The sequence below is a fragment of the Hypomesus nipponensis genome, chromosome 17 (assembly GCF_054491055.1).
Source record: "Hypomesus nipponensis isolate SF chromosome 17, ASM5449105v1, whole genome shotgun sequence".
NCBI lineage: Eukaryota > Metazoa > Chordata > Actinopteri > Osmeriformes > Osmeridae > Hypomesus > Hypomesus nipponensis.
This window is the reverse complement of record NC_140377.1, coordinates 967,501-995,171: the sequence shown is the minus strand read 5'-3', so window position 1 is coordinate 995,171 and position 27,671 is coordinate 967,501. Positions and strand designations below refer to the sequence as shown.

Sequence of the window (27,671 nt, the reverse complement as noted above, 5' to 3'; positions counted from 1 at the left end):
AGCGGTAAACGAAGAGAAGCACTCCCACAGCCGTGACACAGTGTGTTATAAGTGATCCACACACTTCTATCTCCCAGCTCCCAGTGTGTTATAAGTGATCCACACACTTCTATCTCCCAGCTCCCAGAGCAACCACCCCCCCCCACCACAACAAAACACCCAACTGTTCACACAACCACACCAAGACACATCCCTTAACACAGAAACCAACCACACTCTCCCCCTCAGGGAACACACACACACACATACACTGGAAGTTCAACCAGTCTCCCAGGCAGCTCTCTCCCCCCCTCCCTCTCTCTCTCTATACCACTCCCCCCCTCCCTCTCTTCTTTGGGGGGGTTTTCAGTAGATGGGAACCTGGTATGTGGGGGCAGTGGCGTCGTTCTCCAGACCCTCGGTGAAGGGGGGGCTCTGGTAGGTCTCTGTGGGCTGAGCGGAGCCCCCAGGTGAGATGGGGGGTAGGGCTGGGCCCCTGTGTTGCCATCTAGGTGCTCAGTGGTGAACAGTGTCATGTCTGTCCCCAGTAGGTACTTCTTAACCGCCAGCACAGTCAGACCAGCCTGGGGGAGAGGGAAAGAGAGAGAAGGGGAGAGGGGGTGGGGGGGAGAGAGAGAGAGAGAGAGAGAGAGAGAGAGAGAGAGAGAGAGAGAGAGAGAGAGAGAAAGGGGGGGGGACATGGGGAGGGAGAAAAAAAGAGAGGGGGAGAGAGAGAGGAAGGGAGGGATGGTAGAAGAAGAGAAAGAAGAGCGAAAAGTTAAAAAGGGAAAAGGAGGATAGAGAGAGGGAGATAGATTCTAGTGTGTCTGTGTGTCTGTGTGTGTGTGTGCTCACCCAGGTCAGTATAGAGAAGAAGGAGAAGGCTATGGCTGCCCTGGCAGCATCCGCCCCCTGGTTGAGAGGCAGCTCGTCAGCAGAGGTTCGAGACCACTGATTGGCCAAGAAACAGAAGCTCACGAAATACAGGAAAGTCCAGAAACCTGCAACCAATCAGAATGAAGGAATCAGGACCACACGAGAGGGAGATCACTTCCTGTCCATCACAGCCCCTGGGAAATACCAGCTAAGTGACCTTTGACCTGTTCAGAATTCACCTAGTTTACGTACATATTTACATCATATATATTATGCAGTTCTGCGTTTGTGCAGTTCTGTGCACTTCTCTGAGCAGTTCTGTGTTTGTGCAGTTCTATGTAAACAGAACGTGTGCTTCCTCACCCGAGAAGCCCACCTCCAGCATCACCGCCTTCTTCCTGTCCTTGATGGAGCTGATCTGCTGGAACTTGTAGTCCAGAAGAAAGAAGAAGGAGCAGGCCAGCAGGCCCACCAGGCCCAGGAACACGCCATAGTTACACGCATCTGCATTCTTGTTGAACACGCAGTGCAGACGCTCGCTGCCCATGTTCACGTAACCCTCGTTCACGATAGACGCAAAGACCACCAGGGAAAACACCTGTGGAGGAAACAACAGATAGAGAGATGAGGAGAGGGGAAGAATAACTGTGAGGATGTATGTGTGTGTGTGTTTATGTGTGTGTGCGTGTGTGTGGGGGGGGGGGATAGAATCATTGTATGAGTCATGTGTATCTTGGGGTTTATGAGTGTACATGTGTTGTGGATTTGATTTGTTTAGTTTTGTTAATGCAAAGCTACACACATACATACACACACCCACACACACAGACACACAAATACACACAGTCCCAGCCTCAATCAAAGGCATAGGAACACTGGGCCATCTTAGAGCATCCATCTGAGCGTGCTCAGAATAAAAGCATGACCTAATTTCCTGTCTCTCAGAGTGTGGAGGTAGATGCTTCACTTCCCCTGAAGAGTCACTGAGACCTTGGGCAGTGTGTGTGTGTGTACATGTGTGCATTAGTCACATGGTGTAGGGGTAGAAATTAGGTAACTAAAGTTTTGATCAATATTTTTCAAAAAATAGACATTTGTTTTAGATGGCTCTGCCCTTGTTGTGGTGACATCTTTCATCCAGTCAATTCACTTATTCAGTCGATCTCTCTCATCCAACTGTGTTACACACTCACACACTCATTCACTCAAGCATTGATTCATCTGACACAGAATATCCTCACTTCCACTTCCTTCTCTCCATCTCTTCTTCTTTGTCCACTTTCACATTCCCCTGTTTCCTTTCCTTCACTCTCTCTTTCCTAATCCTCTGTGTCAATGTCCCTCTCAATACTCCAACTCCCTCAACCTCTCACTACTCTATTTCTCTCACTCTCTCCCTCCCTCTACCCTTCCCCCCTACTCTCACTCTCTCCCTCCCTCTACCCTTCCCCCCTACTCTCCCTCTCTCCCTCCCTTTACCCTTCCCCCCTACTCTCCCTCTCTCCCTCCCTCTACCCTTCCCCCCTACTCTCCCTCTCTCCCTCCCTCTACCCTTCCCCCCTACTCTCCCTCTCTCTCTCCCTCCCACCCACTTCTCATGTGGTTCTCTGTCTTTGGTCACACAGACACTAATCAGCTGACTAACTTGGGTGGCATGACAGGACCATGTGACACACACACACACACACACACAGAAGTGTGTGTCACGTGGTTAACGGTTTAATTCCCAATGAAAATTGATTGATTCATAGATTTCAAGAGAAAATATCTGAACAGCAAAACAAATAACTGTATGTCCTCTCTGTGATTTGTGACTAAAACGACAGACTAAAGTTCAGTCAGGAACGTCCCTGTAGTCCACTACAAGTAAGGCTCAATACTAGCAACACACAACCAAAGAGAATATTCTCAAAAAAGAATCAAAGTATTCCTTAAGCGTTACAGAAACACACATCACGCACACACACCCTCACACACACACACCATATTAAGAGTAAACACTAAAGTACAGATGAAAAGTGGAAAGGAACTATTGCAAGCATGTTCAGGTTCTGGATGAAGTTTCTTCATGGACTCTCTCTTCCCAATTGATTGCAGGTTGAAAGCAAACAGCGTGAACATAATGCATACGACACAAACAACCCTAACCCCATCAGCCTGTTAACTGTAATGACTGAAGATGAAGAAGAGAACATGTGCTTCTAGGTGCACCTGCCCAGGAACCTGATGCACCAGACTGATTGCAATGCTGCAATGATGACTGAGCGCTATAAATAAATATATCATCTCGCGAGATCAGAAGTGTTAGAAAGCAAACGGCACCTTTTTGATATGACTCTAAAAGAGAAAGATCGAGACAGGGATATGGGGACGACAGGTAACGTATGTGCTTGATGACAAAGACAGACTAGCACACACGTGCACATACACACACACAGGAAACCTCTCAGTACTCACATAATTTAAATCTTCCCAATATCCGCTGGCCGTATATACCACAGCATTTATTTTCAGTTCACATGTAGGCCTCTGTAATGCTATCCACGCATGTTATGTCTAAAGCATTGTTTGGGAGCAGATTTATTGTACAGTAGCCAATCAAAGATGGCTAGGACTTCCGCGCGCCTCTCGCGACAGTGCGTTCGGTGGGATGGGTGTAAATTGTATCGTATTAAATTCAATAGGCTATTTCTAATTTGGAAATGTATAAAGACGCTTTTCATATCTTGTAGGGTTTTAACAAATCATTGTTGAGTATCGATTATTCTAGACGTGTAGGCTAGAAAATGACGCGCTGCAACACCATCCCGAGGCCGTGGAATGCATGGTGGGATGGTGGTGGTCTCCATAAACACTGGTTCAGCCATAATAAAGGAAAATGTAAGAACTATTTAGTTATACACCACACCACATATATATTCGTAACATTAAATACCCGACTGTACTGTGGGATATTCGTCCGAACACACCATCCATTTCAAACAGCTGCAGCCTGATGCAATCTACATTTTATTTCCACATCCATTTTTGTAATAACATTAACAATGCATGGTGTATCATAAAGCGGTGACCAAACGATCGACGACACATCTGTTCCAAAACCCTACTGAAACAGGTAAAAAAGGAAAAAGCCAATTTCGAGTCAGACCCTGCCTATCAATTATCAGTGGTATTTTTGCGGTGATTCAACGTCACGGGACCCAAAGGCGGCAGCACAGCACGGGGGAACACACCCGGTCTTACCCATGATAAGACTCTGAGGATGGTCTGCGGTTGCTTGGCAAAGGCAATTGGGTCGAAAGCAGCTCCGGCACGACCGGCTCCGAACGATCCCACTCCGTCCATCTCTCTCTCGGTGCTCTCGCGGCTCCACGGTCGGTTAAGTATTGTAGGGACGGGTCCGGTGTTGTGCCGTCCACGAAATCGTCCTCCCCTATGCGTGAACGCGCACCCTCAGTGTGACTACTTCTAGAGTGAAAAGCCGAGGATTTTTTTTTCAATCCATTTTTATGATACTGTTCTTAAAATACATTGGGAGAACATTCGGTATTTTGGTTGTGTTTCACAAGATTTGGTTGAAAGTTATTATGTAATGAAACAGCTGATCGTTGTTCTGTTAGGGGGCTCTGGGGCTGCTCAAGTTTGCTAGGTCGTGCGCACCCCTAAAGAAATCAAATACGTAGCTTATCTTTGTTTCATAAAGCTTCTCTAAATCCTCGGTTATTTTCACAATGTTAGCTGTATACTAGTTTTTGTTATCTCGCTCTTAAAGGTAAAGTTCACCAATGTCACAACCCCAAACTACAGTGCTCTACCATCTGCTACATACTCTCAATGCAAAAGTGTTTCAATTTCCCAAGAAAAAACGGCTCTGTTGTAGTTTCTCAGCCTGACCCATGTCCATGCCTGGACCTCAGCTCACCTCATCAGATGCCATGCACACAGCAGCGCTGATGTTGATGATCCTCCTGCCCAACATCATGTGGGTTTCACTATTCCCATCCAGTGAAGCAAACCAGGGGCTATTTTGGGCCCGGATTTGGGGCCATTCCCAGACTTGACTACTGGAACATGCTTCTGCCTGGTGGTCTTACTTCCAGTTCATCCAGTCATGTGCCTGGATTAGAACGGTACTCCAAAACAGCAGCCAACGGATTTAAAGAGAGGTAGACCCACACACTGTGACACAGTTTATTCAGTTTTTTATTTCTAGGAATATTGACTAAGCTTACTTCAGCTCAGCTAGACTAAAGATGTGGGGTATACAAATAAATAAATTTAATTTGTGACTTAATAAAAAATGAGCTAAATACTGATTTTATGCACTGTTAAATACTTTCTGTTTAGATAAGATGACATTGTATTGCAACGGCGTGAAGATTTAGCAGAACAGCGCAATCGAAATATCACTTCTGTTTTCGTAAAACATAGCCTAAATAAAATACAGAATGTTATTTGAATGCCTGCTTCGGACCTTGGCCGAACATTTGTTAAGAGTACAAATCAAGGCGGCTTGCCCTTTCACGCGCAGCATCACCGAGTGTGTGCGAGTTCACGCGAGGGTTCTGGCAAAGAGGGACGTTTATGGTACAACCATCGAGTTACAACACTGGCGCGCGCACTGAGCATGCGCCACTCGACAGGGTCGCGCATTATCGACGGCATTTCAACAACAGCATTCACGTCAGATTGCGGGACTTACGAGGGCAGACGTGTAAAAAGAGCAAGTAGTAAAACGATGTATGACCTTTAAAAGCTACATTTCTGGAACAACTCCCGTGGAGTCAATACGCCCCATGACCTGCACAGATGTGCATTTGGCCTTCCTAACAACTCCCAAGATTCTGAGACGGCGGTTGGGTGGACAGAGGAACAACTTGAGCTCATCATCTTTGATCAGATGATCAATCAGAGATCAGAGGATGCACAGCATGTGCTACAACTCTGATCGCACATGTCCATCCACATAGACCTTGAGGGAAGAGGACCATGATATACTGTCCCTCTTACAGGGGGGGGGGGGGGACGACGACGACGACGACGACACGTCTGCATCTATAAATAAACTACAGGGTTTAGGTCAGGGCATTTATTAATAACATCACAAGTCAGAGTCAGACCCTGTTCCATGGAGGGTTCTGTCATTTATCAAATAAATCATTGATTAAATAAGGGCACAAGCTGAAACCATAATAGATTTATTTCAAATAAATACAACAAATCTAACAAGATGAACTGAACCAATGTCATCATGTGCCTGGTGACATTAGAGGCAACAAGGAAGGAGGGAACAAGGAAGGAGGGAACAAGGAAGGAGGGAACAAGGAGGGGAAGGAAGCATTTTGAGAATGTTTGTGTTACCAGGCCTCTCTCCTCATAACTCTCCACACACACACATCCTCACAAGTAGGAGAACTTAAACACACAAATTCAAACACTGGCTAAATTAAAGCATGGTTTTAAAATATGACTGATATCTATATCTGATCACTCAAATCTTCCTTATTTAAGAAATATAGTATTTTCAATAGATTTTCCCATCCATATATACAATACGTAGACCATTTTCATAATCATAACAGCATAATTATACTTATAATAATTGTGACCAAGACACTGCTGGTGTTTAGTCACCTAGTGGATATCATGGTCTGACCTTTTCCTAACAGTTCTTTCTAATTACAGATCACTACTCTTGACAATACACTTGTTTACAAGAAAAAGAAGTGTCATTTAATGATCAATCACAGGAACCATCCTTCCACCCATCCTTCCACCTCTCGTCCACACGGGAACAGTCAAACTCAGGCTTGCCCAGCCGAACATTGACGCTGTTGTGGAGACGACAAAGCCACTGGGATAGGCTGTGGCGAGTGCTGGTGTCAGGCTGATTGGTCTTTAGTCTGGAGAGGAGGAGGAAGAGGTAAAAGTTCAGACTCAATGGAATTCTTGGTCGTTCTAGGTTCTGATCCTCTTGACTGTTTCCAAGCAGCACATTCTAAGACCTTAGTGGTTCTAAATCCTAATCCTATGTGAACTAACTAAATTAGACACAATATATAATGAATATAAACCCTTTCAAGCCAACAAGATCATTTCACTAGGTTAAATTGGTTATAGTAGAACTCTGACCAGGTTAACTTGGTTACAGTAGAACTCTGACCAGGTTAACTTAGTTACAATTGAACTCTGACCTGGTCCTGAGGTCTGTAGCACACTCATCACAAGGGAAGAACTTGGAGAAGAGGGAAATGAACTGGCCCATCTCTGTCTGCTGGGTGGAGGAGGGATGGTCAGGGTAATAGGCGGCCATTGTGTGCAGGAAAGACCAGGTGTTTCGGCCCAACTCCTCCCTGTCTAACGGACACTCTGGGTCTGTCTGAGGATGCTGAGCTTCCCCAGAGCGGGACTCCTGAAAAAACACACACATTCTCAATAAAAGAGAATCCAATAAACTTTCTCTATACCCTCAATCAATTTACAGCGCACCCCTCCAAACCCCTATATCAATTTACAGCACCGACTCCAGCTTCCACAGAAGGCATCATGCTGCTTGTTTAGCACTGTGATGGAAGTTGGCTAATCGATGAACTCAAGATTACCTGTGTCACAACTGCTGTCTGGTTTTTCTGAACCTTCATCCACTCATTCTTGAAGTCCGTACATGCCCTACACGGCTTCTTGTTCGGTTCACTTGTCTTCTCCTGTTCTTTACCGGGGGTGTCCTCTGGTGGTCTGCCTGTCATAATAAAAGGGAAACCTTCAAACCCGGTCGGGTTAGCAGTGGCTGTTCCTCTCGGTCCCGTGGGCGCAGCCATGTTGCTTGACTTGTCTCATTCTCTGTTTCCGATCCCGCACGACGAAAGAGAAGTTCCAACCTGCTGCATCACGTTTTTGTATGTTCTTTAAAAAAATAAATACGTAAGTGATTCGGCAAAACATTTTGAAGCTTCATATTAAAATTTCAACAAGAACGGGGGTAGTTTATATACGATTTAGATGACTAGGAACAACATTTGAGAGTAGATGGTTTTGTTGCCAACCGAACATTGAAACTGAACGGAACTCATCAGTTCCGCTTGATGATGTCATATTTCTGTGCGTGCAGCGAAGCCTAGCCAAATCGTTTTGAAATACTCTACATTGTACCTACTTGACTTATTGAAATTATAGCTTTTGGTCCCGCACTTTAAACGTGATTTTCCAATTTTTATGACGTTTTTGCACTAGCTAGCTAGTTTATGAAGAATGGACTGAGAGCTAGAAATGTTCATGCTGTGACACGTTTCTAACAGCAATCCTCTCCTCCTAACTTTTCAGGGTGTATAACACGCTGTGAGACCTCGCCAAAATGGGGATCTTGGAGAAAATTGCGGAGATTGAGAGAGAAATCTCTCGGACACAAAAAAACAAAGGTGAGAGCTACAATCTGACATGTCAGTTTTTTGTTCACGAGACCCAAACTCATCATATCCGTGATCTTATTAAGTCGCAAAACTGTTGTTGAAATACTTGAATCTCCCAAAATATAATACTGTAATAGCAACCAGCACTTCACAGGCAAGCAAGTTTCAACATTTATTTTAGTCTTAGTTGTCAGCCCTCACCTTGTTTCAGACTACTGTTAACATTGTTCTCTCTCTAACAATGCTCGATGCTGCGGTCTTGCTCTGTCCGCAGCCACGGAGTACCATCTGGGCTTGCTGAAGGCCAAGCTAGCCAAATACAGGGCCCAGCTGCTAGAGCCGTCCAAGACAGCTGGGGCCAAAGGAGAAGGCTTCGATGTGATGAAATCTGGAGATGCTCGTGTCGCTCTCATAGGTTTCCCCTCCGTGGGTAAGGTAAGTAGTCACACTGAGAAGGACAGTTACATTAATTAATTTCGCACTTTCTATCCAAAGCGACATGCAAATAATGAGTACAGCAGATACTCAAGGACCAGAAGTGCAAAGTTATAACAGTATTTCAGTGATTAGTGTCAAGACACGGTTTCTATTTTTACCAGACACAGAACTGAACTGAAGAATGTGGCCATAAAGTCGTATTATAACACCTTGGTAGAGACATTCAGCCTGATGTGTGCCTGCGTCCTGAGAGTACTGAACCTGGTGTTCTCTGTCTCCAGTCCACGTTCCTCAGTCTGATGACATCCACAGCCAGTGAGGCCGCCTCGTACGAGTTCACCACTCTCACCTGCATCCCTGGCGTGATAGAGGTACACACACACACACACACACCACACACACACACCACACACACACACCACACACACACACACACTACACACACACAACACACACACTCTACTGTATAATCAACTGTGTTCTGTGTTTTATCACAAACATCATATGTGCGTCTACCTTCAGTACAAAGGAGCCAACATCCAGCTGCTGGATCTGCCAGGGATCATCGAAGGAGCTGCCCAAGGTACAGGGTGCTTTACATGATGAAACGCCCATGCCATTTTGGTTGACCTTTGACCTGTGATGGCTTTTGACTTGTGGTGTTGTATAGGTAAGGGTCGCGGTCGACAGGTCATAGCGGTAGCGCGGACAGCTGACGTGGTCATCATGATGCTGGACGCCACCAAGGGAGACGTGCAGAGGTCTGGACTTGTGTGTGTGTGACACTGTGTGTGTCTGTGTGTGGCTCTTTATGTGTGTTGCTTTGTGTGTATCAGTATAAACCGACAGGTCTTTGACAAAGCCAGAGCAGACCTGTTACTGTTTCATTAACTGGTTCTTGTTTCTGTCACACCAGGGCACTTCTGGAGAAAGAGTTGGAATCTGTGGGCATCAGACTCAACGTGTCCAAACCCAATATTTACTTCAAGGTACAGCAACACCTTCAGCCTGGATCAGTCAACTGTCAGTGATGAGTTGATGAGTCCAACCTCTTAGATTGTAGAGTTATGTTTTTTGGGGCCAGTTCTTATTTATGACATCACATCCTGTGCCTCATATCTTGTTTTCTTCTGTCCAGCCTAAGAAAGGTGGCGGCCTGTCCTACAACTCCACCGTCCCTCTGACTCAATGCTCAGAGAAGCTGGTCCAGCTCATCCTACATGAATACAGTATCCTTCATGTCATCCCTGAGCGACATGATGCTGCAGCTGCAGCAGTTAGCCCACAGGGACGAGCCGGCACACTGGAGCACACGCCCTTCTGTCATCCCCTCCTGTGTCACTGTGGATCCTCCATGTTGATCTGTCTGCCTCAGAAGGACTCATCTCTAAAGGGACTTCAGTGAACTACAGCCTGCTGTCACTCCCTCCATCCCTCCTTTTCTGTCTGTCTTGCTCTCTGCCTCCCTCTCTCTCCCTACCTCTCTCTCTGCCCCTCTCTCTCCCTCCCTTTCTCTCTCTGCCTCGCTCTCTCTCTGCCTCGCTCTCTCTCTGCTTCGCTCTCTCTCTGCCTCCCTTTCTCCTTCCCTCCCTTTCTCTCTCCCTCCCTTTCTCTCTCCCTCCCCTCTCTCCCTAAATGAGGCTGATGACCTTAACGTAGCTCCTCAGAAATCTTCAATGCCGAGGTTCTATTCAGGGAGGACAGCACACCGGATGAGTTCATCGACGTCATCGTTGGAAACAGAGTTTACATGCCCTGCTTATATGTACGCCGCTCTAACCCCCTCTGCTAGATCAAAATGAAACGTGGTTAACCTTCACGTTACAGTTTATTGAAGTGGTATTGGGAAAGTCTCCTTTCAAGTGTAACGTGCAATATTCTATCATGGTGTTTGAGGAAGCCAAATCTCTCTCTCCACCTCTCTCTCTCTCTCTGTCTCTCTCTCTCTCTCTCTCTCTCTCTCTCTGTGTCTTCAGGTATACAACAAGGTGGACCAGATCTCCATTGAGGAGGTGGACCGCCTGGCTCACAGGCCTCACAGTGTGGTTATCAGGTCAGAGAGCTGTGTGTGTGTGTGTGTGCTAATAAGGGTTTGTGAAGGGATTGATTGCTGTGTTTTAAACAATGATCTTGCTCTGTGTGTGTGTGTTAGCTGTGGTATGAAGCTTAACCTGGATTACCTGTTGGAGACATTGTGGGAATATCTGGCTTTGATCTGCCTCTACACCAAGAAGAGAGGAGGTACACACACACACACACACACAGATGTCAGACACCTGGACGGTCCTGTCTGCAGTCTGCACTGCTGGGCCTCATGCTGAATTCTGGAGTTTGTTGTTTCAGAGCGGCCAGACTTCAGTGACGCCATCATTATGAGGAGAGGAGCATCTGTAGAACATGCTGTGAGTACAAGGCCTATGAACATACACAGCCACAGGGTAATATATAGGATATATACACTCAAACAAACATGATGTTATAGTGTTGTGTAGTAATATATGGTGTTGTTGCTCTGAGCACTGGAACACTGCTGAAAGTGTGTTCACTTGTGGATCTGGATCGTCTACTGGACTCAATATGTACACTATTTGAATGTTTCTTTGAATAAAATGATAATGAGTTAAATTGCAACGTAAAATGTAACATATCTATATGCTTCTTTCTCACTCAGTGCCATCGAATCCATAGAACTTTAGCCAGCCAGTTCAAGTACGCCTTGGTTTGGGTAAGCTGCCATACCATTCTGTCACTATCTTCCCCCCAATCCATTTCTCTTGTTCACCTTGTTTATCAACGCTGTGACAATTTGCATTTGCAAAAACAAAATATATATATATTTCTCAGTGACATTAAAATGTTTGTCCCCACCATTGTTCAAACCCAACCTGCAACCCATGACATAAACAGCGTCCTGTATAGTAGACAGTGTCCTGTTTTGGGGACATTATCTTGTATAGGGGACAGTGTCCTGTATAGGGGACAGTGTCAGAAGTCTACTTTTAGTGTTATTGACCTGGTGTGTCTCTTCAGGGCACCAGCACCAAGTTCGACCCCCAGAGGGTCGGCCTGACACACATCATGGAGCATGAAGATGTCATTCAGGTCGTGAAGAAGTAAAGCGAGCCGTGTGATTGGACTGAGGACACGATGGGTGTGGTTACATCCATCAGGGAGGAAATGAGACAAAACAGTTTCCTGTATTCAGAAGCAGTGTACAGTTGATTCCGATGATTAAAAAAAACAAACTCTTTTTGTGTATTCAATTTAACAATCAGGAAATCAATCTGATATGAGTTTGATTAGATGAATCTGAGTGGTTTCATCTTTGTTGAAAACACAAACAAATATAAAACATAAAACAATGTTGAAAAAAATACATCTTGGGTTTGGATATCCTTGTGTGCCTTGCCTTCTCAAAGGGCATCAGCTCTGCACGACAGTTTACATCCTTCCAAGGTTTTACAGCAGCTGAAATGCCAGCTAGGCTACTATTGTAGTTCAAAGGTGGTTAAAGATAAGGCCTTGGTGAAGTGGACAATTCCTCACTTTGTGTTCCCCCTTTTTACAACAGTTTGAAGGTGGAGAAGAGCTTTTATTGTCCAAGAATAGTAAGACTGACTTATATTTCTTCTTGGAAATAAAACGTTCATTTCTAAAAGATACGAGAGACTTGATGAGTAAAGCAGTAGACTTGTGCTGGAGAGTGGAGAAACTGAACATTGCAGACCTGCTTAGTCAAGGTAAAGTTGATCTGTTGCTACACTTGAATAGGTCTGCAATGTCTATTTTTGGAGTCTTGAAAGCAGAAATGACTGTCATGCTGCAGGGGGTGACACAACCATAAGACAATATATGTTTTGAGATTACATTTAAGGTGGAGGTAGGCAATGTGTACTAAGTATCTTAAAACTGCATGATTTTTGTTGTGAACAAGTTCACACGGTTCCACGGGTGATGTTGTTGGCTGTCACAGCACGTCACCCACCGTTTCTGGTCTAGTACCGTACCGCCACCACCATCTGCCTCGCGGACCTGCTGTTGGCGCCCTTTGTACACTGAGCGCGGTGGTCGACGCTCGCGCCCCGGCCACCTGTGAGAGTCTATAGCGGGTGCCCCATTCATTGGCGAACCCAGACATAATAGCAGTATTAATTATTCAAACGCATCCATTTGGTTTATACAACACGGGGACTGAGGGAGAGGGAGAGAGAAAGAGAGAGGGGGAAAAGAGTGTAGAGGGAGTGTCAAGCCTAGTGGTTTTATGGAGAGGCGAATTTACACAATTAACGTGTGGCGAGTGAAAGTTCACAAGACCGTTGGACAATGTAGGGATGAGTCACTGAACAGGTATGGATGTGGACATCCTGATTTGGTATAACCCGAGGAGAAGAGGAAATATGGGAGGACTTTGACAGAGAGAGGAGGAAAGAAAGGTAGGCCTCAAATGTGAATGAGCGCGTTGCGTGTCGCCATGGCACCTGATACTGCTCCCGTATGGTGTGACAGCGGTGTTGTGTGCGCAAGCGTTGACTTTATTTACATCTCCTCTGTTGTCAATAATTTTAAGCAGAACTATTTGAACAGCTGCTAGTTTTTTTGGTCACAAAACGCATTAAGCGGAGTCACAAAAGTAACTACCTTCACTCAAGTGGGCCTACATATATGGCCTTGTCATGTTTAAAAAGACTGGTAAAAGGTGAAGTTCACTTTTTCACTCAAGTTAAAGTAAAAAGTAGCAACTTACTACTACTTGTTTTAGTGTCACGCTGGTAACTGGACCTCATATTAATACAAAAAGACACAACTGCCTCTGTCTCACCCATAACGTAAGCTACCTTTTTTTCCACACAGTGAAAGGAGAGGAGTGGAGAGAGGAGAACAGAGAAGCTTAAAACAGAGTAGATCAGAACAGAGTTGAGTATAGCAGGCTAGAGTCCTCATCAAGTAGGCCTACTCATCAATGATGCAAACGTTTTTCTACCTCTATCTAAACCATTTTACATAACTTTCTTTTCACACACAGTGAAAGGAGAGCAGAGGAGTGAGAGAGAGATCAGTCCACCAAACACTGATTACAAAAGTAGCAAGCCTGGCTTTAAAATGTAAGAAGTCAATAGTGTAGCAGGGGTTTAGACTCACACACACTGTGTAGCAGGGGTGTAGACTCACACACACTGTGTAGCAGGGGTGTAGACTCACACACACTGTGTAGCAGGGGTGTAGACTCACACACACTGTGTAGCAAGGGTGTAGACTCACACACACTGTGTAGCAGGGGTGTAGACTCACACACACTGTGTAGCAGGGGTGTAGACTCACACACACTGTGTAGCAGGGGTGTAGACTCACACACACTGTGTAGCAGGGGTGTAGACTCACACACACTGTGTAGCTGGGTAAGTACCCACCATAGAATTAGCAGCATCTTCTGAAACAGACATCTTGTAAACAGAGTTTCTGCAGCACCATAGACCATGTTGTGGCCTTGTGTTGCCTCCATTACTGACCCATTACTCACACTTCCAGCACACTCTCTGCTGCCCTCGTGTGGAGAGATCTCTTCATGCGTTCTGTCAGGACGGATGGAGTGTGTTTTCTAGGTAGAACAATGAACATGAGTGTTTGGGTTATGATGTGTACATATGTAATGTGCTTGTTTATTAGACACATTCATCCTAAGCAACACAAGGGGGATTATTTATGGACCTCTTGATCACCTATCAGATGATCACAGCTGTACCCATAGGCCTAAAGAGCCCATCAGATAAACGATTGATTTGTATTACACCAAGATATACGGTTGTATGCGTGAAAGGTCCTGGTAGCACCGTGGTGTTTGCCTGAGGGGTAGGCAGGCAGACGTGTCCAGCACAGTCCATCCTATACAACAGCCACAGGAACCTGGAAGTCATTATAATGGTTAAAAGGCTCCCTTAAAAGCCTGTTCACTAGCACTATTACATATGGCTTAGTATGTGTACATTCATTACTGTGGTTCTATCTCTTTATGTGTGTGTGTGATTCCTGTGACATGGGGCAATCAAATCAAATCAAATCAAATTTATTTGTATAGCCCTTTTTACACGCAAGCATGTCACAGAGGGCTTCACATACGCCCATGGAACTGCCCCTCAACCAACCTAAACCCTCAAGGAAGACAAGGAAAAACTCCCAGAAAAACTCCCAACGGGAGAAAAAATGGAAGAAACCTTGGGAGGAGCAATTCAGAGAGGGATCCCCTCCTCCAGAGACGGTTGGCAAGAGAGAGGAGCAGAACACAAGCTAAACATAGTCATACAGTGTCCTTTTCATCTTTTTTGTGTCCTTTGAGTGTGTAGGGTTTTCATAACCACCCACACACACTCTCATACACACTCCCACAACCAAACACACGCTCACACACAGAGCACAGGTCATTGTGACAAAAGAGGATCGAGTGACAAGAGTGATGTCTTTGTTGTGTGTGTTTGTGTGTGTGTGATCCAGCCATTAATCCAACCTTCTCCTATTGTGCAGCCAGTGTGTTTACCTAAGCAGGGGCGATGGGTGGGCCTCCTTATCACTTCTCTGTCTCACACTGAAGGGTGGGGTTAGTGTGTTCACCTAGCAACCTAACCAGACCATCCTTGCTAGGCTCCACAGCAGTGAATGGACAGGTCCCAGAGCTGTCCCTGGGCTGTCTTGCATTGAGTATTGTACTGCACAGGGAGTCATTAAGTCAATAAGTGAAATGAGGCATAGTCCTTTGTGAAGTTTGCGTGGTTTGGCGTTGTGCATCCTGTGTGTGTTAATGTCCATTGTGAGCAGGCGTGTGTGGGCAGTGCTTGTCTGTGTGGGCCTGTGTGTGATAGTGTGTGAGGATTGTGAGTGTGTGTGTGTGTGTACAAAAGAGTAGGAAATAAGCGAAGGACAGAGGCTCCAGGCTGGGTCAGGTGCAGTCAGAAACTAGTTTCACCCCAGAGATGGAGAGGGCTGAGTGGGCGGAGCCCTCTGTGGACGACCCTTCCAGTTGGGCCGCCTCCTCGGAGCTCCTGGACCAGGCGTCCTCATGCCTTGCACCTGAGCGCTCTGTGCTGCTGGTCCAATCAGAGCTGAGTCACAGTGCTCGCAAGGTAAGCTGGTCGGACCCGAGAGCTCTCTGACAGACTTTTAGGATTCCTGCTTTTAATGATGCTGCTTTTCTATGCAGGAAGTCTAGTCCAGGTTTATTTATTGGTGTGCAGATGGGATGTTGTGTCATAAGTGTGTAGTCTTTCAGGCATGCCTTGGGTGTGTCCGGTGTTGATGGTGTCCTTGTGATGGACAGTGTTGATCCTGGGGCTGAGGTAAAGGCTTGATTGGGGCTTAAAGGCTTACAGGTAACCTGACCCAGGATCATTCTAGATGTTCTACTGAAGACGGGTTGTTTTCCAAGGCTGGTGTTCTGTCTGTGCAGGAGGGTCAGTGGGGTCTCACTGTCTGAGTGCTACTCTGTCCTACGTGGTCTCACTGTCTGAGTGCTACTCTGTCCTACGTGGTCTCACTGTCTGAGTGCTACTCTGTCCTACGTGGTCTCACTGTCTGAGTGCTACTCTGTCCTACGTGGTCTCACTGTCTGAGTGCTACTCTGTCCTACGTGGTCTCACTGTCTGAGTGCTACTCTGTCCTACGTGGTCTCACTGTCTGAGTGCTACTCTGTCCTACGTGGTCTCACTGTCTGAGTGCTACTCTGTCCTACGTGGTCTCACTGTCTGAGTGCTACTCTGTCCTACGTGGTCTCACTGTCTGAGTGCTACTCTGTCCTACGTGGTCTCACTGTCTGAGTGCTACTCTGTCCTACGTGGTCTCACTGTCTGAGTGCTACTCTGTCCTACGTGGTCTCACTGTCTGAGTGCTACTCTGTCCTACGTGGTCTCACTGTCTGAGTGCTACTCTGTCCTACGTGGTCTCACTGTCTGAGTGCTACTCTGTCCTACGTGGTCTCACTGTCTGAGTGCTACTCTGTCCTACGTGGTCTCACTGTCTGAGTGCTACTCTGTCCTACGTGGTCTCACTGTCTGAGTGCTACTCTGTCCTACGTGGTCTCACTGTCTGAGTGCTACTCTGTCCTACGTGGTCTCTCTCTCTTCACTGTTCTTTCCAAAGGTGTGTGAGTGTGTGAGGCTGTGTGTGTGTTTACGTGGAATGTTTCCAAAATGTATCCATGACCACTTTTGCTTATCGTGTGTGAGCTCTAGTGTGTGAGGCTGTGTGTGCGTTCCTGGTTGTTTTTGTGTGTGTGTTAATGACTAAATGAGTTCTGTAGATAGGTGATCCCCTTTATTAGTGCTGTGTCACTGAGTGCGTTCGCTGAAAGCACGTTGTCAGTGACTGGCAAGCCGACAGAGTGGCTCTCATGGTCTCTTCTCATCCATCATTGACGGTGTGTGTCCTGTTTTCTCTCTCTTTCCTGCTCCGCTTCTTCTGCTCCCTCTATCTTTTCTCATCTCCCTCCCTCCCTCTTTCCCACTGTGTTGGGTTGTCTCTCCTGTCTCCTGTGTTTGAGGTGCAGTCAATCACTCAGCCACCAGACCACGTCACAGTAGATCCATATCTAGACTCTGGTGAATGACCCTCCCTCCTTCCGTCCCTCCCTACATCCCTCCCTCCCTGCATCCCTCCCTCCCTGCATCCCTCCTTCCCTACATCCATCCCTCCCTCCATCCATCCATCCCTCCCTACATCCATCCCTCCCTCCCTACATCCATCCCTCCCTACATCCCTCCCTCCATCCATCCATCCCTCCCTCCCTACATCCCTTCCTCCCTACATCTGCTATAGCTGTGTCAGAACATGTGACATGTTAATTTAGCAAATGCTTTTGATCCAAAATGGCAGGTGGGATTGAAAGCGATAACCTCTAGTCATTTGCTCTACTATTGAGCTATCCCTATTCCCACACTGAGACAAGAATTGCTGGGCCATAGCATTGTTGTTGATGCTGTTGGAGTGTGGTTGATGTGTCGATAGCAGGCGCAGCAGGACATGTGATACAGATTTCTCCTCAGATTCAGATGTCCGTTTCCTGTTGCAGTTGCCATCGATGATCCAAACAACCCTAACATGACCCGTAGTCAGGCACTGGGTGTCTGACCGTCTGATGGACACAGGAGCACTCATGAGGTCACACAGATTAGATTAGTTTAACACCTCTTTGGCGTTCGTTTAGATATGGTTTCTGAAACATTTTGATCACTGAAAGACACAATACACAAATGTACTTAAATACTTTATTCAGAATACAGACTTCAATGGCCAGTTGATTGGTTTGTTTATGCAGCTATACAGCAGGTGTGATTATATTCTATATAGATAACATATTCAGGCGGGTGGGGTTAACCCTGGGATATATTTAGAGCAGCTGGTGATGAATGTTTCCATGCTGCGTCGGCTGAATACAGGCCAGCCATTAAATATGCATATCTGCCACTGCCATGACCTCCTGGAATATCAACCAGTCATCAATGAATTAACATGATTCATTTACGTAATGCCACCCTCCCCCCCTCCCCCAAGTCAACACCATCACAACTGACAGGAGGGAGAGATACTGTAGAAAGAGAAAGAGGGATAGCGAGAGAGGAAAAGGGAGAGGGAGAGCGATAGAAAGAGACAGAGAGGGAGACTGGGTGAGAACTGGCATATTATTATGTTAAGCACTTCTGGGTTCAGGCCCTGGCATATGTCTCTGGAAAGTTATTTGATCTTAAAAAGTGAATCACCTCGTAGCCCATACATCCTATACTGGGGCTTTGTCACGGTTGAATAAATTGCTTATCTACCTGCGGGTGTGTGTGCATATTTGTGTGTAGTCTGTTTATCTGTGAGCATCTACAGATGTGCATGGCTGGGTCTATGCATCAGGTGTGTGTGTGAGTCGGGTGTGTGTGTCAGTTGGGTGTATGTGTCAGTTGGGTGTGTGTGTGAGGGCGCATAAAGGCAGTACACCTCTGTTGCCCTCAGCCATCGGCTCCAGCGCTGTTTTGGCTCTGCTTGACTCTGCCTCTCAGACACAGTTTAGCAACAGCTCAGCTAGCCTGCATTATTCATACAGGAATGAGCACGGGGATTGGGTTACTTCAAGGCAGTATAGTTGATACATTAAGGTGCCCTTTGCGGCTATAACTGGACACACGCTCGCACGTTAACCCTCTGAGGCTATGAGCGGCCCGGGGTGAAGGAGGGATGGAGACACAGTAACCAGAGGCTCCTGGTCTCCTCTCTGCGGGAGGGAAGTGGAGTGTTGGAGCCCGACACAAAGGAGAGCGGGCCTGCGTGGGAGCTGGAGGATACACACCGAGGCTTGTCACGTACACACGGAATGCCCCTGGACGCTGGGACGCACTCACACATTCTCATCATAGACACGCGCACACACACACACCCCGTGTGGGGTGGAGGGGAAGTCCTGCCAAAGACTGTGCAGTAGCCAAGCCAAGGATTTGCTGGTCTCAGGGAACCCGCGGGACGCTGCAACAATGAGGCGCTCACAAAGCCCTACAACACCTGAGAGACCGGTGCACTACCGGTAACTGTTTCTAGGTTTTTCTTCATCTTTTTGCCGGCAACACAAGAAAATATCAAAGCAAATTCTAAAGGAAGGATATCGTGTATTTTTTACTTTCGGGAAATTGTTTCCACGCGTCCGCGCAAGGAGTTCCATATTCAACAAGTGGGTGAAGGTGATGTAGGCTGCTTCTTTTGAACATGTTAGTCTTTGTGAGGCGTGCTCCTGGACAAGGCTTGAACTGATAATAGGGAACAGTCTACTGGACAGAGAGCTGTTAATAGGGAACAGTCTACTGGACAGAGAGCTGCCCACCTCAGCCTTGAAACAGTACCGACCTCAGATGGTTGAGAGTCAGACTGTATTACTAGATCGTGTTTTGGGTCACATTGGTTTGAGACTGTTTCAGTGTACATTACAGTCTCTGAGTGAGTGGTGAGCACTGGGTGGTGTGTGTGTGAGTGTGTCATTAGGCAGACTGAACAGAAAAGAGGAGAGTAAAAGATGCAGGTGACTGGACCCTCCGGCCTCAACGGGCCGACACAGAGACCAACACCAACCTGCTACGCCCCGCTAACACTCCGACCTGCTGGAGGATGGTTCTAGTCCTGAGTCGCAATGCCACCTAAGAAAGGCGACTCCAAATCAGCCGCCAAGAAAGGCAAGGCGGAGGAGCCGAAGAAGGTTGGGAAGGATGACAAGAAGGGAGGGAAGAAAGCGGAGGAGCCGGCTAAAGGGAAGGGGAAGGGGAAGAAGCCGGTGAGCGAGTCGGAGGAGGGCTCTGAGGAAGAGGAGGAGGTGAAGAGCGAGGAGGATGAAGAAGACCAGAGCGAGGAGGAGGATGTGAAAGCGCGGCCGGGGAAGGGGAAAGGGAAAGCAGCACTGAAAGGAGCCTCCAAAGCTGTAGCCATGAAGGCCATGACCAAGCCTCCAAAGAAAGGCCAGCCTCCACCTGAGAAGGAAGAGTTGGACAGCAAACCTCAGATTAAGAAAATGGGGGCCGTGAACCTAAAGAAGATGGGCGACGTCAACAAGATGGGCGGAGCCTCCAAGGTCATGATGGGATTCGCCGCAGAGGGACAGAAGAAGAACGTGGCTGCAGCCAAAGTCCAGAAGAAGGAGGACGCCAGGTCCCACCTGAAAGGGGCGTCCAAAGCCTTGACAGGTCTGACGGGCAAGTCCTCTCCCTTCTCCCTCTCCGCCGCCAAGCCCCAGGCAGCCCCAGCCAAGGCCAAGCGGGGTCTGAAGAACACCTCCCGCCTCTTCCTCAGGCTCTCCAAGAAGAAGAAGGCCGCCCCCAACACCAAGCAGATCCTGGGGACCACCAAGATGTTTGCCGGCTTGGGGAAGACCAAGTCCCCGCCTCCCGCAGACAAGCCTGGCCTCCCGAGCACCTCCAAGTTCAACAGCATGTTCAATAAGAAGAGGAGAAGCCCAACAAGGGCCTGCTGTTATCCAACCTGGGGAACAAGGGCAAGGCAGCCTCCGAGCAGGCTAAAGGCCTGGGCGGCAAGTTCAAAGGCATGTTTGGGAAGAATAAGGCAGAGAGTGCGGACTTCAAGAGTAAAGGCTGGGTGTTGGGAAGGATCTCCGGGGCGACTAACTGGCTGACTAGAAAGTTCCTGTCGTCTAAAGGCCAGGGGAGGCTGGGAGGGCGGGCCAGAGGACTGGGGGAGAAGAGCCTGTCGTTCACCACGGGGGACCCCAGGGCCAGGCTCAGGGGCTACTACAACGAGGCCTTCGAGGACGATGAGGATTTCGGTTACGAGGAAGACGATTACGACCAGGGTAGGCCCCGAGATCTCTATTATGACCAGGGTAGGCCCCGAGGCCTCCTCAGACGACCTGTGACCTACGACCCCTACGACCCTTACGGAGAGGCCATGGAGTACCATGACGATGACGAATGGGAGGATGAGTACGGTTACTATGACGACCAGGGCAACTTTTACTACGACGATGAGTACGAGTACTACGACGACGAGCTGGGTTACTATGATCCGTACGGTCTCTACGACGACGGGTATGACCAAGAATACGGTTACTACGGTGACGACGGTCTGGAGTACTATGACGATGGAATGCTGTATCCAATGGAGGGGGAGTATGGATACCACGTTAACCAGGGTAACTACGGGAACGGATTGGGGTACTACAACCTCAACGAGGCCGAGGTGTACAATCCCTATGATGCCCAGTTAGGATATTATGGTATGTCAGACCCGTACTCTATGCACGCTGATTATGAGGGGGCCTACCACCCTAACCCAACCCTGTATGGTGACCCTGCTTTAGGCTACCAGGATCCTGCTGGGTATAATGTATATCAGCCGCAGCAGCCTTATGGCAGTGCCATTGAGGGTGTCCCAGAGACAGCAGACCCCAGGCTGCAGTTCGGCCTACAGCAGCGGTCAAACCCCCCGGCTGACCCAGGGTCAGACGGCGTGTTCAGACTGCCCCGCCCCCAGGTCAAGCTGTTTGGGAAGGAGACGCTGGAAGTGGACAACTTTCCCTCACCCTATCCTTACCCTTCCTCCCCCCACCTCGCCCTCAACGACCTGGATATGATGTCAGAGATTCAGTACGAGCAGCAGCCCCTTCCTTCCTACCCTGCCCAGGCTCAGTACCTCCCGGGCCAGCAGGCCTTCCCCCAGCACCGTCCTGGACCCTCCCCTACAGCGATGCTCATCCAGCAGGCTCGTAACCCCCTCTCCCCACACCCCCCTCTTGCCATGTCCCCTAGCCGACTCTCACACGCCTCTATAGGAATGGCCCCTGTCCCTGCTCAGCCCATGTTTCACCCCTCTCTCCCCCAAGACCCCATGTTGCAGAGGTCTGACGCGCAGATGGGACACTTTGCCCCAATGCCCCTACTCTACTCCCCGATGGCCTCCCCAATGCCAGTGAGACGTCTGAGCCCCCACCCTTCCCCCCAGCTGTCTATGAGGCCTGTTCTTCCAATCAGGGGTGGCGTCCCTCTATCTCATCATCCCCAAGGCCTCCAGACAGACCCTCTCTTCTCTCCTCGCCTTCCCAGGAGGCCACTGGCTCCCCGTCCATCCATGCCAAGCCAGAGACCCATCTCTCCGCTGGGCAGGAGGAGAGTCAGTCCCCCTGTCTCCACCCAGCCCTCCAGGAGAGGCATGTCTGTCAGGGGCGAGGCCCAGGTCTCACAAGCGAGGAGGCGGGGGTTTGGGCCCCCCCACCCTCACTCACCACTGGCCAGCCCCCCCTCTTCCCCACGGGGGTCCCTGAGGAAGAGAGCGAGCCCCCCGCTCTCCCCCAGACCTTCCTTTAACAGACAGCAGACCCCCCTAGAACAGGGTTCCCCTCCTCCTAAAGCACGCCTGTTTGGAGGCAGGAAGCAGGGGTCCACCATGACTCGTCCACCCTCCCCCAAGCCTCCCCCTCACCGGCGCAGCCCTCCCCTCGGCGAGAGACCCTCCTCACCCACGTTCCGCCCCTCCTCCCCCTCCCCCTCCGGCCGGCCCCTACCCTCCCGCACCTCCACGCGCAGGCTAAGAGGCGGGCCAGGGGGGCGCAGTCACGTGCCCATGGGGGCCGTGAAACCTTCTCCAGGTAACCCCTACCTCCAGAGGAGGAGCAGGCATGGACCCCCCCTCACCCAGAACGTGGCTCCTTTCAGGAGCTCTGTGCACAGCGGCCCCCACTCCCCCCCTGCTCAGATGGGAGGGACAGCCTCCCCTATGTTAGCCAGGAGGTTATCCAGACCCGGGGGATTCAGGGAGTCCAAAAGCTTCGGAAATCCACAAGGAGGCTTCCACAGGCCCGTAGGAAGGGGGCAACCGCTGGTCCGCATGCCCAGGAACGCTCCTCAGTACGCGGGCACTGAGGAGCGACCTCCTCAGGTCAGACAGTCCTTCAGAGGACCTGCCCCTGGCCCACCGCTCTCTCCTCAGCTCTCTATGAAACAGATGGGTCCTATGTCACCTCAGATGGGTCCTATGTCACCTCAGATGGGTCCTATGTCACCTCAGATGGGTCCTATGTCACCTCAGATGGGTCCTATGTCACCTCAGATGGGTCATATGTCACCTCAGCCTGTACGCAGACTGCAAAGCAGACCCCCTTCGCCTCAGCCCCCCCATCACATGCGCTCCTCCCCCCTCCCGTCCCGCGCCCCCTCTCCCACGCACCCCGTCTCCCCAGGCCCTCACAGGGCCATGAGTCCCCAGAGTATGGCTCCAGCCTCCTTCAAGTCCCCTTACCCCCCTGGTGGCCCTCCCAGCTCACAGGTCATCACCCAGTACGACTACACCATGGAGCCTGGAGCCTCGCCTCTACTGACCAACTCTCTCCAGAACGCCCAGTTCAGAGGAAGTCCCTTTCACCCCCCTCTCTCCCCCTCCTCCCCTTCTCCATACCCCCCCCTCTACAGAGGCCGTCCTCCCCTCAGCTCCAGTACGACCCTCGTCTCTCTCCCATCTCTTCCCCGTATCTCCGCAACTCCTTACAGAACCCCTACCTGCAGAACCCCTACCTGCAGAACGCCACCAGCAGCGTTCCGCTGCAGCCGGGCCCCTCCCCCAGGGCCCAGGTGATGATGTCACCTGACGGACAAGTGATGATGTCTTCTGATGGACAGGTGATGATGTCACCTGACGGACAGGTGATGATGTCACCTGACGGACAAGTGATGATGTCTTCTGATGGACAGGTGATGATGTCACCTGACGGACAGGTGATGATGTCACCTGACGGACAGGTGATGATGTCACCTGATGGACAGGTGAGCCAGGGCTTCACCTCTCCAATGCTGACCAGCGTGCTGCAGCAGAATCCCAACCTGCGCAGCGCCTCCTATGCCTCTCCCCTACTGAGGAATGCTTCCCTCTACACACCTGTCCTCTCACCTGCCCAGGTGGCCCCGCCCTCCTCCCCCCGCCTAAACAACGCCATGCTCAACTCCCAGCTCAGGGGTGCATCCTACGCCTCTCCCTTTCAGAGACAGTCCTCCCCCGTCTCCCCCGTCTCCCCCTCTCCCCAGCAGGGGGCAGGACCCTCCTCTCCGCTTCTCTCCGGCGCCCTGAAGACCTCCCACCTGCAGGGTGCAGCGTTCCGTCTCCCCGACGGCTCGTTGATGATGTCACAGGGTCCGGTGCCGCGGGCAGACGGGGGTGGAGGCGGGGCCTCCCCCTCCATGCTGTCTGGTGCTTTACTGAACCCCAGCCTTCGCCAGGCTACCTACCGCCTTCCTGATGGAACGCTGATCACCAGGACGGAACCCTCCACACAACAATCTTCCTCCCCTCTTTCCTCCAGCTCCCCCATGCTGTCCTCCGCTCTCCTGAACCCCGGCCTCCGTAAGGCCACCTACCGGCTCCCTGATGGGACCCTAGTCACCAGGACTGAGGCCACACCCCAACCAGTCTCCCCCTCCTCCTCCATGCTCTCCTCTGCTCTCCTCAACCCTAACGTCCGTAAGGCCTCCTACCGGTTACCCGACGGCTCCGTTCTGACCCAACCGGGCGAGCAGGCGGCGCAGGAACAGCCCTCCTCCTCCTCTCCCATGTTGTCTGGAGCTCTGCTGAAGTCCGACCTCCGCAAGGCCTCCTACAGGCTCCCTGACGGCTCCTTCCTGTCCCAGGCCCAGGCCCAGGCCCCAGCCCCCTCCAGCTCCATGCTGTCCTCAGCTCTGCGCAACACCAACGTCAAAGGAGCTTCTTACAGACTTCCAGATGGTTCCTTCCTGAGCCGGCCCGGTGAGGCCCAGCCCGCCGAGCCCCGCTCCCTCCTGTCCAACGCCCTTCAGAACCAGAACCTCCGCTCAGCCACGTACCGTTTGCCGGACGGGACCCTGGTCACCCGGGCTGAGCCCAGCGGGCCGCCCCAGTCCCCCGGCATGCTGTCCAACGCCCTTCAGAACCAGAACCTCCGTGGAGCCAAGTACCGTTTGCCGGACGGGACCCTGGTCACCCGGGCTGAGCCTGGCGGGCCGCCCCAGTCCCCCGGCATGCTGTCCAACGCCCTCATGAACCAGAACCTCCGTGGAGCCAAGTACAGACTCCCTGATGGGACCCTGGGGACGAGGCCTGGAGCCCCCCAGACCGCCCCGCCCTCGGGCCCTGGCCTCACCAGCGCCCTGAGGAACACTCAGCTCCGCGGGGCCTCCTACCGCCTGCCCTCCCACCTGGAGGACCAGAGGTACGCAGTGGTCAGCCCCCAGGTGCAGGGGCAGCACTGGGCGCAGGGCCCCGGGAGGGAGGGCTCAGGCCTGGGGGAAGAGGTGGATGTGTGGGGGCGGAAAGGGTCCTGCCACACAACACCGTCCAGAACCTCAGTAAGTGGTCCATGTACCGGGATGAGGAACTTCTGGAACCTCGTGGCCCGGGGCAGTACCCTCAGGGGGAACCGGAAGGCTCCGAGGTGGAGTGGGTCCCTAGCAGAGAGGGGGAACCTGAAGGTCAATGGTATGATAAGGTAATGGTGCTACTGTATCTGATGGGTCATAAAATATAATAACGGTGTGATAGTGGTAAACGTGCTGTGGTACAGATGACTCAGCTGTACTCTGGGGTGTAACATCACCATCAGTGGTGGTCATTCATGTGAGCCAGGGAGGGGCCATGGAGTCACAAGCAGTTGTGACAGTAAGGACGAGGAACACACGATACACGCATGTGCTGTAGGTTCAACTAGCTTGACTTTATTCAGTCAGCTTTTATGTGTGTGTGTGTGTGTGTGTGTGTAGATGTACTCCATACGGAGCATGCCCACTGTGGTCTACAGGGAACAGCTGGAGGAGGATGGAGTGGAGGACATGACGCAGTTAGAGTAAGTACACACACACACACACACACACACACACACTCAAAACACATCAGTACTGGAGATCAGATCTGTCAGTGACGCTGAATCTGGGGGTCATTGGTTTACTGTTTGTGTGTGTGTTTGTGTTGGGTGTGTGTGTGTGTGCGTGCTGGACGTGTGTGTTTCAGGGAACTTCAGGAGGAAGCTGTGTTACTGAACCTTAAGAGGAGGTTTGAGAGAGAGCTGATATACGTGAGTCTCCAAACACACTGATATCAACATGTTCCCCAAGTACTCAGCCTTATTAAATGTGCGTCATTAAAGAGTGATGTGATGAGGGATCTAATGGAACAGGGGAGTAACCCTTTCTCTCTGTCTCACCCCTCTTTCTGCACCTCTCCGTATCTTCTCTCTTCTTTTCTCCGTTCCCCTTTTTTCTCTTTTAACCTCCCTCCCTCCCTCCCTCCCTCCCTCCCTCCCTCCCTCCCTCCCTCCCTCCCTCCCTCCCTCCCTCCCTCCCTCCCTCCCTCCCTCCCTCCCTCCCTCCCTCCCTCCCTACCTCCCTCCCTCCCTCCCACCCCCACCCCCCAGACGTATATTGGCAGTATCCTGGTTTCAGTAAACCCCTATAGGATGTATAACATGTACGGCACAGACATGGTGCTGCAGCACAAGGGCCACGCCCTGGGAGAAAACCCCCCGTAAGACTCCCCTCCGCCTCCACACCACCTCTTCACCTCTTATCACATATGCCTCTTCTCTGACACTTAGCTATGGTTATTGTACAGTGACTGTAACTGCAAGTTTTCATCACTTGTATAGTTTAATTATAATTCTTCCTCTTTTTTTACATGACTTAGAGAGGTTAAACCAGGACAAACTCTTGTAACCTCCCCCCCCCCTCAGATGTAAGACTCATAGGATCAGATGCTTTAGCCTCTTAGCCTCTTAATGAATACAACATGATGTTGTCTTGGCAGGCACCTGTTTGCCATAGCAAACGCTTCCTACACACAAATGATGGATGCCAAACAGAACCAGGTCATTATAATCAGGTAAAAGTCTCTCCTGTCGCTGGTTCGGGATCATTTATTCCTGTCTGGCTTCCTCCAGTGAGCCAGAGTCATCAGAGCCACAGGGGCCAGTGACAGGTGCAGTCAGGGTCAGGTGGAGGCAGACAGATGGTTGTCTTTCGATTTCCAAAAGCTGGAATTATGTTTGTAAATTCATGAGTGTCTGCCTGAGAGCTTAGAGGGGGAGGGGGGGGGTGCTGAGCTCAGAGACATGTCCTCTCCACAGCGTCCGTGAGTCTGTGTGTCCTGTCAGTGTCAAAGCTGATCTCCTGGGATGCACACACACACACAGACACACACCTGGTGTGTTCTGAAGGAGACACCTGTAAGGAAAGCCCAGCCATGTCTAGGCCAGGATCAGATTATGTCTCATTGTGTGTATGTGTGTGTGTGTAGGAGAGAGAGTGCTGTGTGTGTGAAGTGTGTGTCTGTGTGCTTGTGGGGTGTGTGTCTGGGGAAATTGGCACTCTGACTGCATTCCAGCATTCGGTTTCACCTCGCCGTCTGGTTATCCAGAAACCAGGCCATTACTGGTCACTGTACACCAGCCCTCGGTTACCCCCATCACACACACACACACACACACTCTCTCACACACACACA

At 50.0% G+C, this 27,671-nt stretch overlaps 5 protein-coding genes across 8 annotated transcripts in view; 3 read left to right on the top strand and 2 right to left on the bottom strand.

Annotated features, from left to right (window-relative positions):
• Positions 1-345: 345 nt before the first annotated feature.
• syngr3a (synaptogyrin 3a) lies at positions 346-4,823 on the bottom strand. The gene is given in 6 exon segments (XM_084677104.1): positions 346-456; positions 459-563; positions 835-980; positions 1,219-1,453; positions 4,099-4,288; positions 4,778-4,823. Coding segments are annotated over 6 exon segments (792 nt in total). The 5' UTR covers positions 4,783-4,823.
• A 1,214-nt stretch (positions 4,824-6,037) lies between these two features.
• Positions 6,038-7,772, bottom strand: gfer (growth factor, augmenter of liver regeneration (ERV1 homolog, S. cerevisiae)). The gene is made up of 3 exons (XM_084678339.1): positions 7,458-7,772; positions 7,050-7,267; positions 6,038-6,758 (listed from the first exon to the last, which is right to left on the bottom strand). Exons 1-3 carry the CDS (start codon positions 7,671-7,673, stop codon positions 6,596-6,598), a joined length of 597 nt encoding a protein of 198 aa, XP_084534465.1. The 5' UTR covers positions 7,674-7,772; the 3' UTR covers positions 6,038-6,595.
• A 200-nt stretch (positions 7,773-7,972) lies between these two features.
• drg2 (developmentally regulated GTP binding protein 2) lies at positions 7,973-11,949 on the top strand. 2 transcript variants are annotated; one of them, XM_084678338.1, is made up of 14 exons: positions 7,989-8,050; positions 8,176-8,270; positions 8,536-8,696; positions 8,981-9,070; positions 9,222-9,282; positions 9,370-9,460; positions 9,616-9,688; positions 9,838-9,928; positions 10,367-10,464; positions 10,676-10,752; positions 10,852-10,940; positions 11,043-11,101; positions 11,371-11,424; positions 11,730-11,949. In XM_084678338.1, exons 2-14 carry the CDS (start codon positions 8,207-8,209, stop codon positions 11,814-11,816), a joined length of 1,095 nt encoding a protein of 364 aa, XP_084534464.1. In that variant the 5' UTR covers positions 7,989-8,050; positions 8,176-8,206; the 3' UTR covers positions 11,817-11,949. The 2 variants fall into 2 exon arrangements, with proteins under 2 accessions (XP_084534463.1, XP_084534464.1); XM_084678337.1 differs by having other exon boundaries at positions 7,973-8,270.
• An 875-nt stretch (positions 11,950-12,824) lies between these two features.
• myo15aa (myosin XVAa) overlaps positions 12,825-27,671 on the top strand; it is a 44,779-nt gene continuing 29,932 nt past the window's right edge. For all 3 annotated transcript variants that reach the window (XM_084677024.1, XM_084677023.1, XM_084677025.1), the window contains exons 1-5: positions 12,825-13,132; positions 25,937-26,019; positions 26,184-26,247; positions 26,587-26,696; positions 26,976-27,050. In XM_084677024.1, coding sequence (XP_084533150.1) covers positions 25,937-26,019; positions 26,184-26,247; positions 26,587-26,696; positions 26,976-27,050 — 332 coding nt within the window. In that variant the 5' untranslated portion in view covers positions 12,825-13,132. The remainder of the gene's footprint in view (positions 13,133-25,936; positions 26,020-26,183; positions 26,248-26,586; positions 26,697-26,975; positions 27,051-27,671) is intronic.
• On the top strand, positions 19,843-25,861 carry LOC146252840 (uncharacterized). Its single transcript, XM_084676781.1, is given in 5 exon segments — positions 19,843-20,641; positions 20,644-23,184; positions 23,287-23,607; positions 23,610-25,481; positions 25,484-25,861. Coding segments are annotated over 5 exon segments (5,754 nt in total). The 3' UTR covers positions 25,705-25,861.